Source organism: Pleurodeles waltl, chromosome 5 (genome assembly GCF_031143425.1).
Source record: "Pleurodeles waltl isolate 20211129_DDA chromosome 5, aPleWal1.hap1.20221129, whole genome shotgun sequence".
NCBI lineage: Eukaryota > Metazoa > Chordata > Amphibia > Caudata > Salamandridae > Pleurodeles > Pleurodeles waltl.
Window position 1 is genome coordinate 571,557,175 of NC_090444.1, and position 20,939 is coordinate 571,578,113.

Consider the following 20,939-nt stretch of genomic DNA (forward strand, 5'->3'; position numbering starts at 1 on the left):
AATAATTATTAAATAAAGATGTGGTCAAAATATAATAATTTAACTAATAAATCTGCAATAAAAAGTAAAAAAGCACCCACTCTAGCATTTTAAAACATAATTCATATTTAATAAATGTAATTAATAATTACATGAGTTTACATTAACGTAAAACAATTAACATTTTTATAACAAGTGTAATTTAATATTTTAAAACATGTTCATTTTAAAATTATAAAATATTTCATTTTTAAATTAATTTAATGTCTAACTAAAAAAAATATGGTCTATAATTAATTCAAAAGTCAAAAAAAATCTAATTTTGATAACATTATTTCACAAAGTGTTTTGTATAACTCCCTCCCTCTAGTATTTTCTATGGCAGGAAGTAGTAGTGCCTGTGAGTGGCCATGTGTGTCACTAGACTTAATCCAAGGATAAACTGACTTACATTCACTACTGTTATTGAACCATTCTAGATATAGTAACTCTAGAAGTGTTATTTCTATGTAGCAATGGGTTTACTCTATGGTGGATGGGCGTTTATATGTGCACATCCTTCCCTGCATCCCCCCACCTTACTCCTAATTGCACCTCACAATTGTAGGAATACATATTCCCCTTTTTCCAGCCAGTCTTTCAGCCCTCCCCTATTTTCTACCAAAATGTGTATGCACCTCCACATATGTGGCGGAGAGCTCCACACAAACAAGATAAGAGTGCAAAAGTAAGTAGGAGTGCCACACATAGGTTAGTAAATAGCACTTTTAGTGTATGAGCAGTGCTCCTTTATGAGCTACAAAATACAGTTTGGGAATAGACCTTAAAGTGATTCGCCCAGAATCACAAAAGGCTTCAAATTGGGAATCTGGGAAAAGAACTCAGGTCTTGTGTTGCACTTTTAGAAGTAAACAATGTCTTATTTTGTTGAAGTGCTGTTGAAAGCAATATCTCCATTCCAGTAATGCTTAATAAATCACTTTTAACATAGCTAATTCTCAGTACATTGAACGGAGCTTACTAAAATAACAGAGTCCCTAGAGCGTTAGTGTTGATAGTTGTGATTATGAAGTTTGTTTACCCCACAAATAACAGACAACACATAATTATTTCCATGAGTACATAGTTTTGGTCAAATGTGAACAACCCATAACTCAGCTCTTATTGGTTCCATAGCTGGTGAATTAACCATGAAACATCCAAACAATGCAAACAGACCAGAAAAGGAACATGGTTCACCAGTGAGGTTCAGGAAGGATACTAAAAAGTCAGTTTGATTTCATCCTCTTGCTAATGGATGTCTAAATAACATTGTAGAGAACAACAATTTACTGAACTGCAGCCTCCTGGTTCACTTGTGAATGGATGGATCACTGGACAAAAATACTTTTAGAGAAAGGCTATTAACAGAGCCACTTGACACTACCTGTTACTCACTAACATTACTCCCCCCCACAGGCTCTCTCAGCAATTTGCTGAAAACAACCAGCCACATCCAAATAACAGCACTTTACCACACCAATCAATAACACATCACAAATCCGGTGTTGCCTTTACTGAGGTATTTATATTTTGTTTTATGAAGATAGCTTTTCATTTCAGTTTTTTAACGTGTTTTGTATTCAGTGCATGGGTTGTATTAGTCAGTAAATTTACCATTAATTAAGATCCCTTGATACAGAACAAGTTTAAACAGAAATGAAGAAGGAATTATTATTGAGAACAAATATGTTCAATAAGTGCTTAGAGTCAAAACAAGAAGAGAAGTTAAGAAATTTAAGCTGCTTTCTGATGAACTTCAACTAGTCAAGTTTGATTTAAAAAAAAGTGTGTGCCTTTCTGCTCTACATCAGGCCAGCTGCACATATTTGATAATGGGTGTGACCTTCTCTGCTGTTGAGATGGTGTACAAATCTCTGACTTCAAATGGGATGGACTGATAAAGTCATGGATGGCAGGGAAGAGCAACCTTTTAATGGACTCAGTACCAGGGGATCGTCCCTTGAGTGGTGCTACAAAATTGCAAAATACATATATCTGGAGATACTCATTTTAGGTCTACTCTCAAACTATGCAAAGTCACCCCCTTCAACATCAGATCTGCCACTTTTCTAAACTAAGAGCTCTTAGACTCATTAACTCAATGCACACACATCAATACTCAACAGTACCTAAACAATGTCAAACATTGGCATGCTTTCCCAATGATTTTAGCAACTGCACACCTCACGATAAGATTTCCTCCTGCGCCTTTCGCTCCTAGAGACTTTTCCAGTTGACCTGTTGATACTACCCACTGTGACTTTCCCATATATATACCTATTTCACCCGTCACATTGTACAGCACTGTCCTAATTTCCGAAACTAAACTAGTACAGCAGTAGAAGTGAAAACAAGACACCAATGTTGTATGAAGACAATAGGTTCTGTTTCCATTTTTTGCATCAAAGCAATCAGCTGCAAACAAAGTGCAACCAGTTTAATATCTACAGCTCATTTTAATAACAAGAGCACCTAAATATAGGAAAAATAAACAATAACTCCCATGTTCATTCCAATTAGTACTGTGCAGTCACTGGAGAAGTGTCATAAAAAGTTTGTTTTCAAATTACTCACCCCATTTCCTTTTTTACCAGTAACCAAACAGCATGCTGCACACCATTTGTGTCAAACCAAGGGAGAGAAAAAAGTGGAAGGTAAGAAGTGAAAGAGAAAATAAGGTGTGTAAATCTCAGCAAATAAACATAATCTGAATTTCTTCTATTTTAAGTCATTCTTATAAATCAAAATATAAACGACTTACTTTCTAAACACACTTAGGTAACTCTTCAATGCCAAGTAAATATTTAGACATTTAAAAAAAAAATCTCTGTCAGCTCTGTGCAATCTATTGCATAATCTTGATTTAAAGATTGCTACAAACAGGGAGTTATAAAAACATGGATACAAAGGTGAAAACCAATAAAACAAGAAAAAAGTGGAAAAGAAACCTCACAATCATATCCAGATTTCCTACAATCCTCTGAGAGGAATATGACTTCATACTGGTCATGCCCAATACCACAACAATGAAGGTCAGTTTCTGTGTAAGGACAAAGGGAACCTTTTGGGTGTTAACTGTAAAGACCAAACCTTGCAGGAGGGTCATGGTGTGCTGAAGATTTTCTGTAACCAGCACACAAGACCCAATCTTCACCAATCAGTCCTCAGTTTGGAAACTCCCAAGTTCCTGAGTGAAGCTACCACCACAGCCAGCATCTTAGAAAATATTCGGAGCACGGTCATCAAACCAAATGGCAAAATTACAAACATAGTGATGAAACCCCATGATTAATCGCCTTGAACACCTATGGGCTGGTTTGATTGGCACATTAAAGTAGGTATCCTGGAGATTCAAGCACATCAATTTACCCCACTGAGGGGCAACAAACCCTGGCTTAGGGACAGGATATTGAACTTACTCTGTCAAATGGAAAGGTTTAAGAGACAGAGGTCGAGGAAGAGCCTCAGGCCTCTGATCTACTTGGATATCAAGAAGTATAAAGAGTAAAATACAGTGCCTGTACCCTCTAAGGGCACCATGTACATCACCCTTACTCAGTGACCAATCCTCCACCTTCAAGATTGTGGCATGTCTCAGAAAGCAAATCATGGTAGAAGGAGGGTACTTAGTCGAGGGAGACACGGAGCGGGCCCATAACACCTTCAGATAACATCAAAAGAGCCAACACTATCTTTTGACAATTGCTGAATGCAGGAAAGTGCCCCTTTTCGACATGTTCATCCCCACTTTTTGCCTGGTCTGTGATGCAATTTTGACTGAAAGTGCACTGGGGTCCTGCTATCCAGGTTCCCAGTGCCAGATCCCTTTCCCTAAAACTGTACATTTTTTCCCAAACTGGCAATTCTTATGACCCCTCCTGTAATCCCATAGTAAATGGTACCCCAGGTACCTAGGACATGGGTACCAAAAAGGGACCTCAAGGACTCAGCATGGATTGTGCCCCCCTCCGAGACCCTAGGCCTAGCTCATGCAGGATACCATTGCAGGCCGCATGTTTTGGTACAACTAAAAGTGAAAACACAACTGGCACTCAGCCTGTAAGTCACCCCTACAGCGGGCTGTCCAGCACTAAGCCAGGGTGCATTATATTACATGTGTGGACATATCTGCAAGAGCAGATATGCCCCTGCTATGTCTTTGTCAATTCTTTGACACAGTGAGTGATCAGGGAAGCCATTTTAAGTACATGTGTTAAACACTGGTCAATACGAGTTCCCCAGCTACATGATGGCTTCACTGAAAATAGGGATGTTTGGTATCAAACATCTCATATTAATAAACTCTCACCGATTCCAGTGATGGATTTATTAATACATGCACCCAGAGGGCACCTTAGAGGGGCCCTACGAAAACTCTACCAACTGCTGGTGTACTGGCGTACTAGTTTTAGTCAGTCTGCCACCAACAGACATGTTTCTGTCCTCCACGGATGAAAATCTCAACACTCGGACGGTTAGGAACAAAGCCTGTCCTGTCATGGGTGCCAACACACCCCTACCAATAGGATGACTTTCAAATCTCCAATCCAGGGCAGGGGCCTTCAAAAGAGTCCACAACCCTTGGTGTGCACATCTGGCTTTTCTCAGACAGGATTCCTCTGGTGATGGAAACCAGACAGTCCTAGACATCTCTGTACCTGGCCACCCTGGAGCGAGGAGAACAGGACCACTGGTATCCCTATGTCCCTGAGCATCGCAAGAACTGAACCCCTTTGTGGGTTCATCCAGGCTGATCCACCAGTCCCTACCTGCAGCATCTTTGTGACCGGACCTATTCCCATTGACTTCCACAGGGCACCAGATGCTGAACTACACCACTGCACCCGGCAGCCCCAGTGCTGCCTGAGATGACCTGTTGGTGTGGCTTAGGACCCTGCCCTGTCCTCACCTTAAATCTGGAAGATTGGTCCTGTAGTTTCCGTGGACTACCTGATTGCCAAATGTTTTCTCTCCCATAGGGTAATATTGCAACTTCAGAAAATTGCAATGTGTCACCTTTTCAAACCTGTGATAATTTCTATTGCAAAAAGTACTTACCTGAGCGTATTGATTCTGGTGCCTAAATATATATTAAGATACCTGTTATTTTTATAATTTGATGTAGATCTCCTCCTTGAGTCATGTGTCTCATTTATTGAATGTGTGCCTATGGTAAATGTTTAACACTCCTCTCTGATAACCCTAAGGCTGCTCGACCACACTGTCCACTAGTAAGGGAAACCCTGGACACTTTGCACAGTATATCTCATTTTGATATACTATATAAAGAGGCGGCTTCCTACAGTGGAGAAATGAGAGATTCCCCTCCATCCAGAACTTGTGCTACAGGGGAGGGTGGAAGTGAAAAGGGTTTTGAGGCAGCAGATTCAGTGGAAGATGGAGAGACTGCAGCTGCTGCTTTGCTGGAGTCGGTGTCCCTCAGATCCACTGGTGGCCTCAGGTCCTTCTCTATATTGCGCTATCATTTATTTCTCTGCTTTTTATTGAGTAGAACAAAGCCTTACCTGAAGCAATCCTAACGTTGGATTTGCTAAACATGTTACAGGAATACTCTATTGTCCCATGTGGCAGGGATTTCCTGGTAATACATAAGTGAACAAAAAATCTAATTGTCGGATAATATGAGACACACTAACTCTCTAGAGCGAGTCCAGCACATACACGCTCTAAAAAGTTAGTGTGTCTCATTTTATCAAACAATTACATTTTTTGTGCGCAACTTATCACCATTCAAAATACTAGGTTTCTAGGCCCTAAACCTGGCACAGGCTTAAGGTCTAGAAACACCATATATTCTGAAGGGTGATGCTAGCTAAGAGAGTATGTGAGATTACTACCTTAATTTAGCAGCAGGCTGACATTAGTCGCACTAACAAAAAAAAAGACAAATACACTCTGCTGCCTGGAGAACTATATGTAGTGGTTAACACTGTGCAGTTGGATCTGAATAAGTTTGAAAGGAAGAAGAAAGCAAAATTGGTTACAGTTGCTGGATCGAGTCTCTGACAGAACCAATGTTCATACTTTACTGTGCAGATACGAAAGACAGCACAACAGATTATGCTTCCCTCTCCATAGAGAATCATGAGGAGAAGGGTGTAAAGAGACCGGAGAATCTGGGAGCAGCAGACATGAACACTGATTGTTTGAGAGGATATGCCGGAGGGCCATTATCCAACTGTTTTCTGAGGCCTATGGAGAAAGTTACATGGCTTGGCATAAAATTGTTGGCAAAAGTACTAATAGTCCAGCTAATAGAACAACCATGAGGCTGATAACCTATACATATTATACAGAGTGTCAACAGGACTGTCATTAAAAACAGGCAATTTTATGGATGGTGAATGGTTGGTACAATCCTTGCTGTAGAGAACAATGCCATGTTCCTGGAAAAAGTGAGAGTGAAAAGATATAGATAAGCATCAGTGGCCCCATGGATGCCCTCAAGAACTTGCATCTTAAATACAAAAACGCACAAACACCAGATATTTCCTGACAGGAGATTTCCAGCATTGAAACAATGTCAATGAACACTGGGTGGGGAAGCTCTTGTGAATGGGTGACATACATTCCACCAAGCAGGACTGTTGCTGGGTGAGTATGTAAACTGGGTAACCTTGAATGGTGCAATTTTGTACAATAGCACGCAGTTTGCACTTTTCAAGAAACCTAGGTTAGCAGCTCTGTTTATCACGGGGCACACTGCTGTGAGTATTTGAGGTGTAAGCCGACCAAGAGGCAGGCCTTTAGGAGGGTTAGTGATCTGGGTGCATATTAATTTGACTTAAAGGGTTTGTGAAATTAACTGTGAGCACCAAAACATTCAAGAAATGCTTTTGTCATTTATATCAGGCAAGGAACTAACAATTTTTAATGTTTATAGCTGGGGTAAAAACTATACTGGTGATTCACCCACACATATAAAAAAAAATAAAGGAGACATTTGCTGGCCTATGGTATTGGTAACTGGGCAGTTTAACACCAACTCTGAACTGAAAAATGATTACAGCGATCACCAAAGAAGACAACATGGCATGAGGAATACCTGTTCTAGTGGGGATGGATATTAAAAATCGCTTAAGTATGGGACTTCAGTCAGCACTGTTAACACTCAAGCATGGTCTACAGAATGGCATGTCCACATTTGATTTTCCCAGACATTACGCCTTTTACAATGGATTTCATTAAGCATAATTGCCTTCATAATAGTGGATTAGCCTCACTGCAGTTTTAAGGTTGACATGAAGCTAGAGGTGTGCCCAGAAAGCAACCATGACCCTTTAATTTTGTATTTGTCACAACTTGCCTTCATGTTGCCGTCAACATGCTGCAAAGGCCACAGTAAAATTTAATCTTCCAACAGCCGTAGGAAGCTAAAATGGGAAGAGGTGGAGCAAGGCTCCCCCACCTCTAATAACTAATTTTATAACCACCATTTTTAGAGGAGTGGGGGGGGATCTACCAAACTACAGATGCATTACTACATAGAACTACACTCCGCAGTACTGGTGTGCATTGTGCCCTCCTTAACTAAACCTGCTATCTGATGAAGGGCCAGCCATCCAGAATCACACAACTGGTTTGACAAGGGGTGAAAGTCCAAGAAATAATTAAAGATGCTTTTAAACTCTGCATTTAACTTGTCACTTTTGCTGTGCTTCAAAGATAGGTCAAATGTCAGACTATGTCACCTGACATATTGCTGCTTATTTGTTTACCCCTTCTGTGCCGCGGACGTAATGGTTACGTCCTGCGGCACAGTGCTGCTGTGCCCAGGACGTAACCATTATGTCCTGGGCACACAGCCCAGAGGGAGCACTAGCGCTCCCTCTGTGGGGTTCCCCCTCTCCCCCCCAAGGCAGGGATGGCAGGAGAAGCCCTTCCCCTTCCACCCCCGACCCCCCCCGTGACGTCAGCGCGCGATGGTGCTTTGCACAGGTTTGGTAGGTTTCCCTAGGTGCCGGCTGAGCTAGGGGCCAAAATCTACAGGTAGGCACTTTGCAAAAAACACCTCTGTTTTCTGTAAAAAAAAAATGGGATGTGTCCACGTTGTGTTTTGGGCCATTTCCTTTCGTGGGCGCTAGGCCTACCCACACAAGTGAGGTACCATTTTTATCGGGAAACTTGGGGGAACGCTGGGTGAAAGGAAATTTGTGGCTCCCTCAGATTTCAAAACTTTCTGTCACCGAAATGTGAGGAAAATGTGTTTTTTTAGCCAAATTATGAGGTTTGCAAAGGATTCTGGGTAACAGAACCTGGTCAGAGCCCCACAAATCACCCCATCTTGGATTCCCCTAGGTCTCTAGTTTTAAAAAATGCACAGGTTTTGTAAATTTCCCTAGGTGCCGGCTGAGCTAGAGGCCAAAACCTACAGGTAGGCACTTTGCAAAAAACACCTCTGTTTTCTGTCAAAAAATGTGATGTGTCCACGTTGTGTTTTGGGGCATTTCCTGTCACAGGCGCTAGGCCTACCCACACAAGTGAGGTATCATTTTTATCGGGAGACTTGGGGGAACGCTGGGTGGAAGGAAATGTGTGGCTCCTCTCACATTCCAGAACTTTCTGTCACCGAAATGTGAGGAAAATGTGTTCTTTTAGCCAAATTTTGAGGTTTGCAAAGGATTCTGGGTAACAGAACCTGGTCAGAGCCCCACAAGTCACCCCATCTTGGATTCCCCTAGGTCTCTAGTATCAAAAATGCACATGTTTGGTAGGTTTCCCTAGGTGCCGGCTGAGCTAGAGGCCAAAATCTACAGGTAGGCCCTTTCAAAAAACACCTCTGTTTTCTGTAAAAAAATGGGATGTGTCCACGTTGTGTTTTGGGGCATTTCCTGTCGCGGGCGCTAGGCCTACCCACACAAGAGAGGTATAATTTTTATCGGGAGACTTGGGGGAACATAGAATAGCAAAACAAGTGTTATTGCCCCTTGTCTTTCTCTACATTTTTTCCTTCCAAATAAAAGAGAGGGTGTAAAAAAGACGTCTATTTGAGAAATGCCCTGTAATTCAAATGCTAGTATGGGCACCCCGGAATTCAGAGCTCCTCAGCACCTTATCTTGTGCCCATTTTGGAAATACAAAGGTTTTCTTGATAGCTATTTTTTACTCTTTATATTTCAGCAAATGAATTGCTGTATACCCGGTATAGAATGAAAACCCACTGCAGGGTGCAGGTCATTTATTGGCTCTGGGTACCTAGAGTTCTTAATGAACCTACAAGCCCTATATATCCCCGCAACCAGAAGAGTCCAGCAGACATAACAGTATATTGCTTTCAAAAATCTGACATTGCAGGAAAAAGTTACAGAGTAAAACGTAGAGAAAAATTGCTGATTTTTTCACCTCAATTTCAATATTTATTTTTTCTGTTGTTATTTTCTGTAGGAAACCCTTGTAGGATCTACACAAATTACCCCTTGCTGAATTCAGAATTGTGTCTACTTTTCAGAAATGTTTTGGTTTCTGGGAACCAGCATTGGTTTCACGCCCATTTCGGTCACTGACTGGAAAAAGGCTGAAAGCACAAAAAATCGTAAAAATGGGGTATGTCCCAGTAAAATGCCAAAATTGTGTTGAAAAATTGGGTTTTCTGATTCTAGTTTGCCTGTTCCTGAAAGCTGGGAAGCTGCCGATTTTAGCACCGCAAACCCTTTGTTGATGCAATTTTCAGGGAAAAAAACCACAAGCCTTCTTCTGCAGCCCTTTTTTCCCATTGTTTTGAAAAAAACTAAATTTGCACCGTATTTTGGCTAATTTCTTGGCCTCCTTCTGGGGAACCCACAAAGTCTGGGTACCTCTAGAATCCCTAGGATGTTGGTAAAAAAGGACGCAAATTTGGCGTGGGTAGCTTATGTGAACAAACAGTTACGAGGGCCTAAGTGCGAACTGCCCCAAATAGCCAAAAAAAGGCTCAGCACAGGAGAGGGAAAAGGCCTGGCAGCGAAGGGGTTAAGACAGGGATCAATGTTTACAAACTCCTTTCATTTTGCAGTCAAAGAAAGAAAAGTAAAGCAAATTATATGACAATTGTGCTGGGGTACAGAGTGTGGGAATGGAAAGGATGCAGAGTGACATTTTCTGTAACACTCAACAAAATGTAATTACCCATAAATGAACTGTACACATTCAGCACTGAGGAAAGCAAAAATGAAGCACATTTTTTAAAATAATTCTAAAGTATGATGGAAGTAAAGATTTTAACAGAATCGAAACAAATCAAGACACTTGATTTGTTTTGACTGACACTCTACTAGGCGATGCACAAATGACAAATATTGACTGACACTCGATTTCCACACGTCATCATTTCTGTGCATCAATATAGGTATGTCTGTGCAGATTTAGACGTAATTTCAATAGAAAATGTGCTGTCTGTAGATGACAGTGTGCTACCACACAATGCTTTAGTTACATTAAAAAAAAATTGCCCACCTCCTGGCCATTAAAGCTAGGTTGGTTTCGAAAGCTCGCTGTTCTGAAAAGTTTGTAAAGCACTGTTCTAGGAGTAGTGAGGATCAGACATGCGTGCCCTTTTTGCCATATCATTGCAAATGGTAGTAAACAAAATATACTGAGGCCAAAAACATTTATACCAGAAAATCACTGCTATGCATATTTTGCATCTCTGTATTCTGCTTGAGGAGTCTTTAAAGGCCAGGATTCCTATTTATCCATGCCTAGTAATGAACTGGTGCAGACTGAGCCTTTCTAAGAGTACAGCGCCTGGCCACAATGCTATTGTCAGGTCCGAAAATCATTCAATAACTCACCTCTCTGACAGACAGCTGTGGAGGAAGAGAGACAGATAGTACAAAGCTTTTAAACTCATGGCCAGTTGATTCAACCTTCAGTCTCACCTGCAAACAAACCAAAGCATTCTGTTTACAAAAACATAAAGAGATATGCCAACCATTGTGTTCTTTGTTTAACATTTCTATCAATTTTGCCATCTAGGTTGACATGAACAAAGCACATTTAAGGCAAAACACTCAAGCTGCAATTTCGCATAAAATGATTCACTTGTTAAGCTAGCTGCAAACATATTCAGCGCCAGGATATCCTAAAGGGTGACAGTGCGCTCTAAAAAACTGCATACCATCACATGCTGTGGACAGGGGCTTATTTTACATCATTAGACTTCGACAAGCATCATGAGAAAGGCAGGAAAAATTTGACCGAAAAAGAGAGATAAAGGAAAACAGTTACAACGGAAGAAAGTAGAGATCACATGTATGGTGGTGGAAGAAAGAGGCAAGATCTGGGATAACGATAAAGCCTAGGCAGTTCTGGTACTCGGCAACCTCGCCATCTCGCGATCCTAAGGAAAAGCTTTGGACACTGCACTTCTTTTTTGTGAGTTAAGGACTGCCCTCTGCACCTTAATCTAGCATTTTTTTTAAACTGTTATCACTTTTCACTGAGTGGGCGAGAGGCCCAGGCAGACTCTGTGAATCATACTTAAGTTCTAAACTAATAGAAAACAACAGCAATTCAACATGCCAAGGGGAACTTGGGTAATATGAATATTTAAAAACACAGCTCACCAAGGTCTCCTTCATCAAGAAACACCAGGATAAATAGTAAAATATATTTCCATAGACAGTTAATGTAAAATCTCTAATGAACAATGGAGCTTAAGAAAGGATTTGTATTGTAGACAACATACTAATGTTTAAAGGGGTGAATAAGAGTTTTGCCAGGTTTGGAGAAATCATTGATCCCACGGATGTCCCCTTGCACAGTACATAAGAGTGGAATCAAAAATTAACTATAGGGCAATTTCCAGTAGAGATATTATGAAACAAATTTGGTCTCTGAAAGGTTTTGTGATTTATTTCATCATACATATATAGGCATTTAAATGTATTTGTTCCTTGAGATCACTGGGGACTCTGATAATTTTTTCTTGCATCAGTTGGTCTGACCCTAGGACTATTTGTCACAATGAGTGTCATTAATTAAATTGGTGTCCACGTACATAGTGGTCTGTCGATTTGAAATTTTACATTAACTATCTACAGTCATTTAATTTGCTATTTATCTTGCACTCCTTTAAAAAAGTCCCTGGTGAACTACTGCTTTACATATTCATCACCCTCGATTTCAGAACAGCTCTTGTTCCCTCAGACTAGACTGCTAAACTATTGCAACATTTCTTTCAGTCGTGAGCCACTACTGTACAGTATACGCTCACAAAAGCATCATAATTTGAAAGTCACCTTCTTTCACAGTGCAGCTACATGGTCTTGCCCGGCAGTTTCAAGGATTAAATAATAAGTATGGTCATGGCCTCTACCTCTTCCTTTTCCATGGGGTAACCGTACCATATCTAAGTTCCTTAATTGGCGGTTCCCTGTCCATACTCTTAGCCACACAATCTCCCACCTTGGGTGCTGGGGTGGGAATTTGTCCCTCACCGTGCTCCAAGGCCAGGCGGAGCCTCAGGACTGCAAGTGGCACTCATAAGCACTTGCACCTTCCCACCGTGTGGGTTACTTTATTGGCAGTTTCCTGCCCACACACTTGGCTGCATTCTCTCCTTCCTTAGGTGCTGGTGTGGGGCTTTGCCCCTTCCCCCGCAGCGTACATTGAGGCCAGGCAGAGCCTCAAGACTGCAAGTCATGCACATAAGTGCGTCCAGCTTCCCACAGTGCGGGACGCAAGAGCAGGCCCATCAGCGCCCATCCATGGCGGGCCACCCCTCTTTGCCCCTTTGCTTTGGATTGTGCCTTTGACACTGACCTGTTTCCACAATTGGTGAAATTGTTTCTATTTGACAGTAAGGTACGATAGGGAAAAGGAAACCTGCAATTTAACCCACTAAAGATCGCCTACTAACTGCTACTATTACGAGCGTTCTTACAACTGACATGGGACTGCTCAATCGTGAAATTGAGTGCGTAGAGGAGAGAATGGGGGCTACGAAAAAGGCACATTGGTATCTTTGTGGACTCCATAACACCTCAAATTGTGAATAATGAAGTCATCCCTGTAAACTTCAACCCATGTATTTTTAATGATGATCACTTACACGCACCAAAAAACAAGCAAGTTCCATCAAAGTTGTGACTGCAGCAGGGCCCACTGAACCTCCTCTAGACAGTAGTGGGAAGGATCCCCTGGGGGGAAAGCCCACATTTGCTATGTTTATTGACATCTTTGAAGCAGCGCTGAGTATTTGATCCAATAATGGTTATTTTAAAGAACATTGATTGCTCACTAACAACTTTGATTGACCAAGGGCATACCAAATGGCTGCAAAGAATATAGCTTCTAACTCAGGCGTGCAAGTACCACATTTTGGGATCACCGATGCAGGATATAGCATGGACAAAGGAAGTGGTCATCGGGGCAGCAAGACACACTCGAAACCTCTTAATTCGGACCCACTGAGTGAAGATGTCAAGAATACGAATACATCTACTACTCTACCAGGAGTTCATTTGAGACCAGATGAAACAGATAATAGGTCACCCAGAAGTGGGCATCTGCTGTAGTCATCAAACTTGTAAAATTCGAAAAGAGCTCTTCAGCTACCACCTGAAGCCACACCACTGCTGATAATTTTAAAAAAATGTTCCACCTTTAAATTCAGATTAGGACGAGGATTGCTATCAGTTAAAAAAAAAAATAGGTAGTACACTGGTTGGCAAAATCTTCAGCTCTATATAGCAAAAAACATAAATACTATAAAACCAGGAGCCTTAATTAAAACCAAAAAATGGTCCAGGGGACTACATTGTTATTAATTTCATGGTGGTACGTTTGGGTTATTTTTACAAACCTGGTGCTACAAGGACATGCAAATTTACTATCCAGGATAACCCCCCCCCCCCCATAAACCATATGAGATATCAACTTATAATCATTTTACACCCCTGGAACAAGTTGACTGATTGCCCTATTCAGGGACATTTGCGATACATGGCCCACAAACTGAACAATTCAAGAGTATAAACTTAAAACACATTATTGAAGGATGGTTACCCTGTGGGGTTAGTGACGGAGTTGCAAATAAAAATCCCTTAAGACTGCTTGCACTGTGTGTACGAGGCTGGCCTGACTTATAGTGGGTACCAATGGTACTTACACCTTGTGCCAGGTCCAGTTATCCCTTATTAGTAGATTAGCAGTGTTCTAGCAGCTTAGGCTGATAGAGGTAGCTAATGCAGAGCAGCCAAGACTGGACTAGGAGACATGCAAAGCTCCTACTATACCACTTATATCATATAGGTACTATATCATAAGAAACACAATACTCAGATTTACTAAAAATAAACTTTATTTTAGTGACAATGTGCCAAAAATATCTCAGAGGATTTACTCCTTTAGGAAGTAAGTAAAATACACAAAATATACACACAAACCAAAATCATGTAAGTAAAACAGTCAGGAAGTAGTGCAAACACTGTAGAATACAATAGGATGCAATAGGCCTAGGGGCAACACAAACCATATACTAAGAAAGTGGAATGCGAACCACGAATAGACCCCTAGGCTTGTGTAGTGTGTAGAGGGTCGCTGGGAGTGTAAGAAAACACTATGGGTGTCCAGGATACCCCACCCCAAGACCCCAGAAAGTAGGAGTAAAGTACTACTATTTCCCCAGAAGCACACAAAAGTTGTGATAAGGGATTTTGCAAAGACCACAACAGACTGCAAAGCACTGAAGAAGGATTCCTGGACCGGAGGACCTGCAAAGGAAGGGGACCAAGTCCAAGAGTCGCGAAAGTGTCTAGAGGGGCAGGAGCCCACTAAACCCCGGATGAAGGTGCAAAATGGCTGCCTCCGGATGGAAGAAGTTGAAGATTCTGCAACAACGAAAGGTGCTCGGAACTTCTCCTTTGTGCAGAAGATGTCCCATGGCATGCTGGAGGATGCAGAGTTGTTTCATTGGCGAAATACCGTAAACAAGCCTTACTAGCTGCAAATGTTGCGGTTAGAGAAAAAGGGTGCCGCCCGGCCCCAGGAAGGACAGAGGAGGCCCTCTGCAATGTAGAGAGCCCACGCACAAGCAGGAAGCACTCGCAGAAGTCCTTGAACACGGGTTCAAGAAGTCTGAACACAGCAGTCGTCTCAACACTGCAGAAGAGGGTCCCACGACACCGGTGATTAACTCAGGGAGCTGAGCATCGCAGGACAGAGCGATGGGGACCTAGGCTTGGATGTGCATGCAGGATTTCATGAAAATGTGCACAGAAGCCCTTGTAGCTGCAGTTCACGCGGTGCACAGGATTACTGTCTGGAGCGGGGAGGCAAGGACATACCTCCTCCAAAGTTGGACAGTTGGACCACTGGACAGTCTGGGTCACTTGGGTCCACCACCTGTGTTCCAGTGGCCATGCTTGTCAGGGTGAGAGGGGTCCCAGAGTACTGGTGAAGCTGAAGTTTGGTGCCTGCTGAAGCAGGGGGAAGATTCTGTCGTCCCTCTGGAGATTTCTTTGTGGCTTTCAGTGCAGGATGAAGGCAGGCAGCCCCCAAAGCATGCACCACCAGGAAACAGTCGAGAAAGCCAGCAAAATAGGCGCTACAATGTCGCTGGTAATCTTCTGGCTACTTTGTTGCAGTTTTGCAGGCGTCCTGGAGCAGTCAGCGGTGGATCCTTGGCAGAAGTCAAAGAAAGAGGTGTAGAGGAACTCTGGTGAATTCTTGCAAGTTGTTATCTGAGGAAAACCCCACTGGCAAGACCCTAAATAGCCCTCAGAGGAGGATTGGCCCCCTAGTCAGGTAAGCACCTATCAGGAGGGGTCTCTGACGTCACCTGCTGGCACTGGCCACTCAGAGGCCTTCAGAGTGCCCTCACACCTCTGTAAACAAGATGGCAGAGGTCTGGGACACACTGGAGGAGCTCTTGGCATCACCCCTGCGGTGGTCAGGGCAGTGGTCACTCCCCTTTCCTTTGTCTATTTTCACGCCAGATCAGGGACTGGTGGTTCCCTAAACCAGTGTAGACTGGCTTATGCAAGGAGGGCACCTTCTATGCCCTTCAAAGCATTTCCAGAGGCTGGGAGAGGCTACCCCTCCCCAGCCTTTAACACCTATTTCCAAAGGGAGAGGGTGTAACGCCCTCTATCAGGGTAAATTCCTTGTTCTGCCTTCCTGGGACTGGGCTGCCCAGACCCCAGGAGGGCAGAACCCTGTCTGTGGGGTGGCAGCAGCAGTAGCTGCAGAGAAAACCCCAGAGAGCTGGTTTGGCAGTACCCGGGGTCCATAGTGGAGCCCCGGGGATGCATGGAATTGACTCCCCAAAACCAGATTTGGAACAGGGGGACAATTCCACGATCTTAGACATGTTACATGGCCATATTCGGTTTTACCATTGTGAAGCAACCCATAGGTACTGACCTAAATGTAGTGCACACGTGTAATGGTGTCCCCGCAATCACAAAGTTCAGGGAAATGGCCCTGAACGATGTGGGGGCTCCTTTGCTAGTGGAAGGGTGCCCTCACACTTAGTAACTTTGCACCTAACCTTCAGCAAGTGAAGGTTAGACATATAGGTGACTTATAAGTTACTTAAGTGCAGTGGAAATGGCTGTGAAATAACGTGTGCATTATTTCACTCAGGCTGCAGTGGCTGAGCTCCCTATGGGTGGCAAAGTAAGTGCTGCAACCCATAGGGATCTCCTGGAACCCCAATACCCTGGGTACCTAGGTACTATATACTAGAGAATTATAAGGGTGTTCCAGTGTGCCAATTGGAATTGGTAAAAGTGGCCACTAGCCTATAGTGACACATTAAAAGGCAGAGAGAGCATAAGCACTGAGGTTCTGATTAGCAGACCCTCAGTGACACAGTTAGGCACTACACAGGTATTCACATTCAGCCCACAAACTATGAGCACTCGGGTCCCGGCTAGCAGGATCCCACTGAGACAGATAAAACACTCTGACAAATAGGGTTTTCACTTTGAGCACTGGCTAGCAGGATCCCAGTGAGACAGTAAAAACACACTGACATATACTCACAAACAGGCTAAAAGTGGGGGCAACAATGCTAGAAAGAGGCTACCTTCTCACACTGAGAAGGAAAAATAGCCTGGAGAAAAGAGACATTGAGTGCTGCTCTCACTGTGGATGAGCCAATCACTAATAATACTTTTACTGAAGAGGTAATTTGTACTAAGCCAATATTAGCTGCTGGGATACCATGCCAGATTCTAAACACCACTCAGCTCCGAGGTTGATACACATTTTGATCTTAAATGTATGTTCTGGCACGTGGTTGGTCTATTCAATAAGGTGAAGAAAGTAGAGTGGAATTAATTAATCAAGCCTTTTAATATTGTCTGTTTACAACAAACCTGGGTGAGAGAAACAGTGCATATTGATGAGTTTTCCTAAATTCATACTCCAGTGGAATATTGTAGAAGAAAGTACCATAGAGGTTATCTGCTAACTTTAATTTCTACTACCCTAGACAAAAAGATCATGAATACATATCTTGACTCCCCCATTTTCAAATCATTAATATTATGTATAAACCAAGGCTACTGCTTGTTATTGTGAACTTTTATCATTATAAATTCACTTCCAATAATGTAGATACTGCTGCTTCTCTTCAACAGATGCCTACTAAATCCCTAAGTGACTTCAATATGGCGTTCATTGTAATTTAGGTAAGTGATTTTAATTGCACATTATGCCCACTGTATGTATCATCTGTGTGTGGGATGACTGGGTGTGATACTGAGGACTATCCCCATTTTGAGCATAACCCTTGTGGGGACATTTTCAACTCCATTATGAATAAGTTCTCTCTTTTCCTAACCATCAATCTCATCCCCCATTTTAATATAGATCATGTTACTCACACAGGAAGAGGTCATGACAGTCATATTGATTTCATCGCACTTTCCCAGCATGATAAGCCTAAAGCCACAGATTTCTCAATCTTGCAAATTTGTTTAAGTGATCATTATCCCTTGACTCTATCCTTTGATATGGGCACTAGCAAATAGCTGGATACATCCTCTATTATGCCAATAGCAATTAATAAGAATAAGGGGATCCTACGTAGGTGGGCTACGGTGAACCCAGGCACCATATTGGAGGAAATACCAAGGCAAAGCTTGGGGCAGATATTAGCTTGCTTGGACCATAAATTAAACCCTAAGCATATGCTGCATGCATTTGAGAGAATCTGCCATACCGTCTCTAACCTCTTGCTAACAGAAATAAAGACTAGTGAACCTAGGCCACAAAAGGTGGTTCGACAGTAACTGCTCAAAGATCCATAGAAATCTTATACTAGCCCTGGAACAGGTGCTCTGGGACAGGAGGTTAGTGAGATTAGGCAGGCAGTATTACAAACAGGCAATCATGCAGAGGAAGGCGGCCATTAGGCAAGAAGAATGGGAAAAGCTGTATCAAGCAAGTATAAGGAAGGATTCTTGTCTTTTTTTGGAAGACAGTTAATGATCCCTAGTTCAGAGATAACCATAACACACATTGATGTTACAATTCCACTACATTAATGGGTTGAGCACCTTAACTAGGGTAAATAGTTACAATGATGGGTATGACAGTCACTCTACGTCAGTCATTAGTAAATTGCCACGGGCTGATACAGAGTTAGCTTTACCCACTTATAAGGAGGTTAGACGTTCATATGAACAGAATGAGATAAACAAGGCCCAAGACCCTGACTGGGTGGCACAGAACTCTTTGTGGATAATCCTGACCTGTGGGCATCATCACTTACAGACTTATTGAGAAGTGCAGTTATTGAAGGTCCCCCAAAATCGATTGTGGTCAACTGCCATTATAGTTCCTATTTTAAGCAAAGGCAACAGAGGGAAGGCATTGCCACCAACATGTCTGAGTCATTTGAAAAATGCCCTAAAGGCATTTACCTTGGCTATGTCTGACATTGCCACTCTCCGTCTTATAAATAAATATGACCAATGTATTATTTTTTCAGTTTAAACCCTCAACTGGTGTGCCAAGCGGCTACCTATCTTATTTCTCTGGTCATATGCCCATATTTAAGGCATAATAAAGTAATTTCCACCTTAATGGTATATAGGGCGTTCAGTTTTCGCCCGAGTGACGTTACTTTCCCCTGGGCCTGTAATCAGGGGGCATCTTTATGAGCCGGTTCAGCTACTTGTAATTCAGCTTAGCTAGTGTAGCCCTTTCTTGGGTTTGTTTGGTCGGGGTGGACATGTGAGAAATGCATTTCCCTCTGATGACTGCTTTGAAGGTGTCCCAGTTGTTGGATAGATCAGTATCCTGGGGGTCGTTCTCCTTGAAAAAATCCCTAATGGTGTGACGCAGTTCATCTCTAGAGAGATGGTCTCTTACCAAGGGGTTGAGGAAAAAAAAAACATCTATGGCATTTTGGAGATGAGATTTTTTCACTCTAGAGTCAGAGCCACAGGTGCATGGTCCAAAAGAGCTATACTCTATAAAGAGTTATATACAGCTGACCCCCCAGAAGCCTCAGACCAACTACAATATCTCTGGGGGGTTGACTTCCCGCAGGTCACCGCTGACCAAAATGAAGCTCTAAGTAACCAAATTGAGGAGGATCAGACAGCCATTGAAGCCCTTAACCTTCACAAATAACCTGGGCTGGATGGCTTCATGCCCAATTCTATAAACCTTCAGCTCGGATTTAACATCATATAGGAAGTTGGCTGTGTATCTACTATTTCAAGTAAGAAATAGTGTGCGCAGAGTCCAAGGGTTCCCCTTAGAGGTAAGATAGTGGCAAAAGCAGATAATTCCAATGCTCTATTTTGTGGTAGTGTGGTCGAGCAGTAGGCTTATCAGAGGGTAGTGTTAAGCATTTGTTGTACACACACAGACAATAAATGAGGAACACACACTCAAAGACTTACTCCAGGCCAATAGGTTTTTATATTGAAAAATATCAGTGCAAAAATCAACAGTTCATGGGGGAGGTAAGTAAAGGTTTGTTTAGGAGGTTGTGATGCTATTAATTGTGTTTGACCAATGACTTATTTGGGTTTAGCTGCCTTTTGGCTTTAACATGGAGTTAGCCATTACATTCTGTATTCAGGTCAGCTGCCTACTGGCTTTGACATGGCATTAGACATTACATTTGGTATTTAGGTTAGCTGCCTATTGGCTTTAACGTGGAGTTAGACATTGCAGTTGAGACATTGCAGATGAGCTGTGTTTTTCCACAAGATAGACCAAGCTGTGTTTTTCACACCAGACCCTAGCTGATAAGAGCACGTAGATTTTGTGTTTACCTCTCAATCCAGTCTGAGAACGAGTGAGGCTTGGAGAATTGGCCACTCTCCAAGTTTCTTTGGTTCTCACACTGAGTTTGCTTTTAAGGGGTGGCTCTGGACAACAGAGTTAGAAACTATCTTGACTTCAGACAGGAACGGGCGTCAGTTGCCTGTCCCCGTTTGGGTAGAAAATCTCTTTCTCGCAGTTGAACCGGAGTCATCAACTTGAAGCCCCAGAAAGATGAAGCTGAGTTATAGGCCCTACAGCCCTACCCTACGGTGATGCAATTTTGACTTTTATGCTTTGCTTTGAAGTTATGCTATAGTATAATCACATGTATTTGCTGTGTACATTGCAACTGAGAAGTACTTTGCTATATTTTGCTTTCAGTGCTGCGACTAATTTTGAACGTGAGCTTCCAATCTACTAATTTCGTCTCTTAGGAACCTCGTGGTGAAGTAATAATAACAATACATGTCTTCTTTAAACTAAGTGAATTCCAGAGAGGTCTTGTAAGCTCGGTCATAAGAGAAGGAAAGCAGAACATTTTGGCGCTGGTCGCCACTCTTGAGAGCCGGAATTGGAGATTGGAAGTGCACTATTTAAAAGTGTAATTGTTTTTTGTTGTTTAGAGAACTACAGAAGCACGGCAGACCATGTTGGAAATGCATGTGGAGGTAAACTGCCTTTAG

At 42.4% G+C, this 20,939-nt stretch overlaps 1 protein-coding gene across 5 annotated transcripts in view; it reads right to left on the minus strand.

Moving 5' to 3' along the window:
• The window catches only part of PUS10 (pseudouridine synthase 10), a 322,578-nt gene that overhangs the window by 266,779 nt on the left and 34,860 nt on the right, over positions 1-20,939 (minus strand). For all 5 annotated transcript variants that reach the window (XM_069234384.1, XM_069234385.1, XM_069234383.1 and 2 more), the window contains 2 exons: positions 10,812-10,898; positions 2,596-2,630 (listed from right to left, as the gene is read on the minus strand). In XM_069234384.1, coding sequence (XP_069090485.1) covers positions 2,596-2,630; positions 10,812-10,898 — 122 coding nt within the window. The remainder of the gene's footprint in view (positions 1-2,595; positions 2,631-10,811; positions 10,899-20,939) is intronic.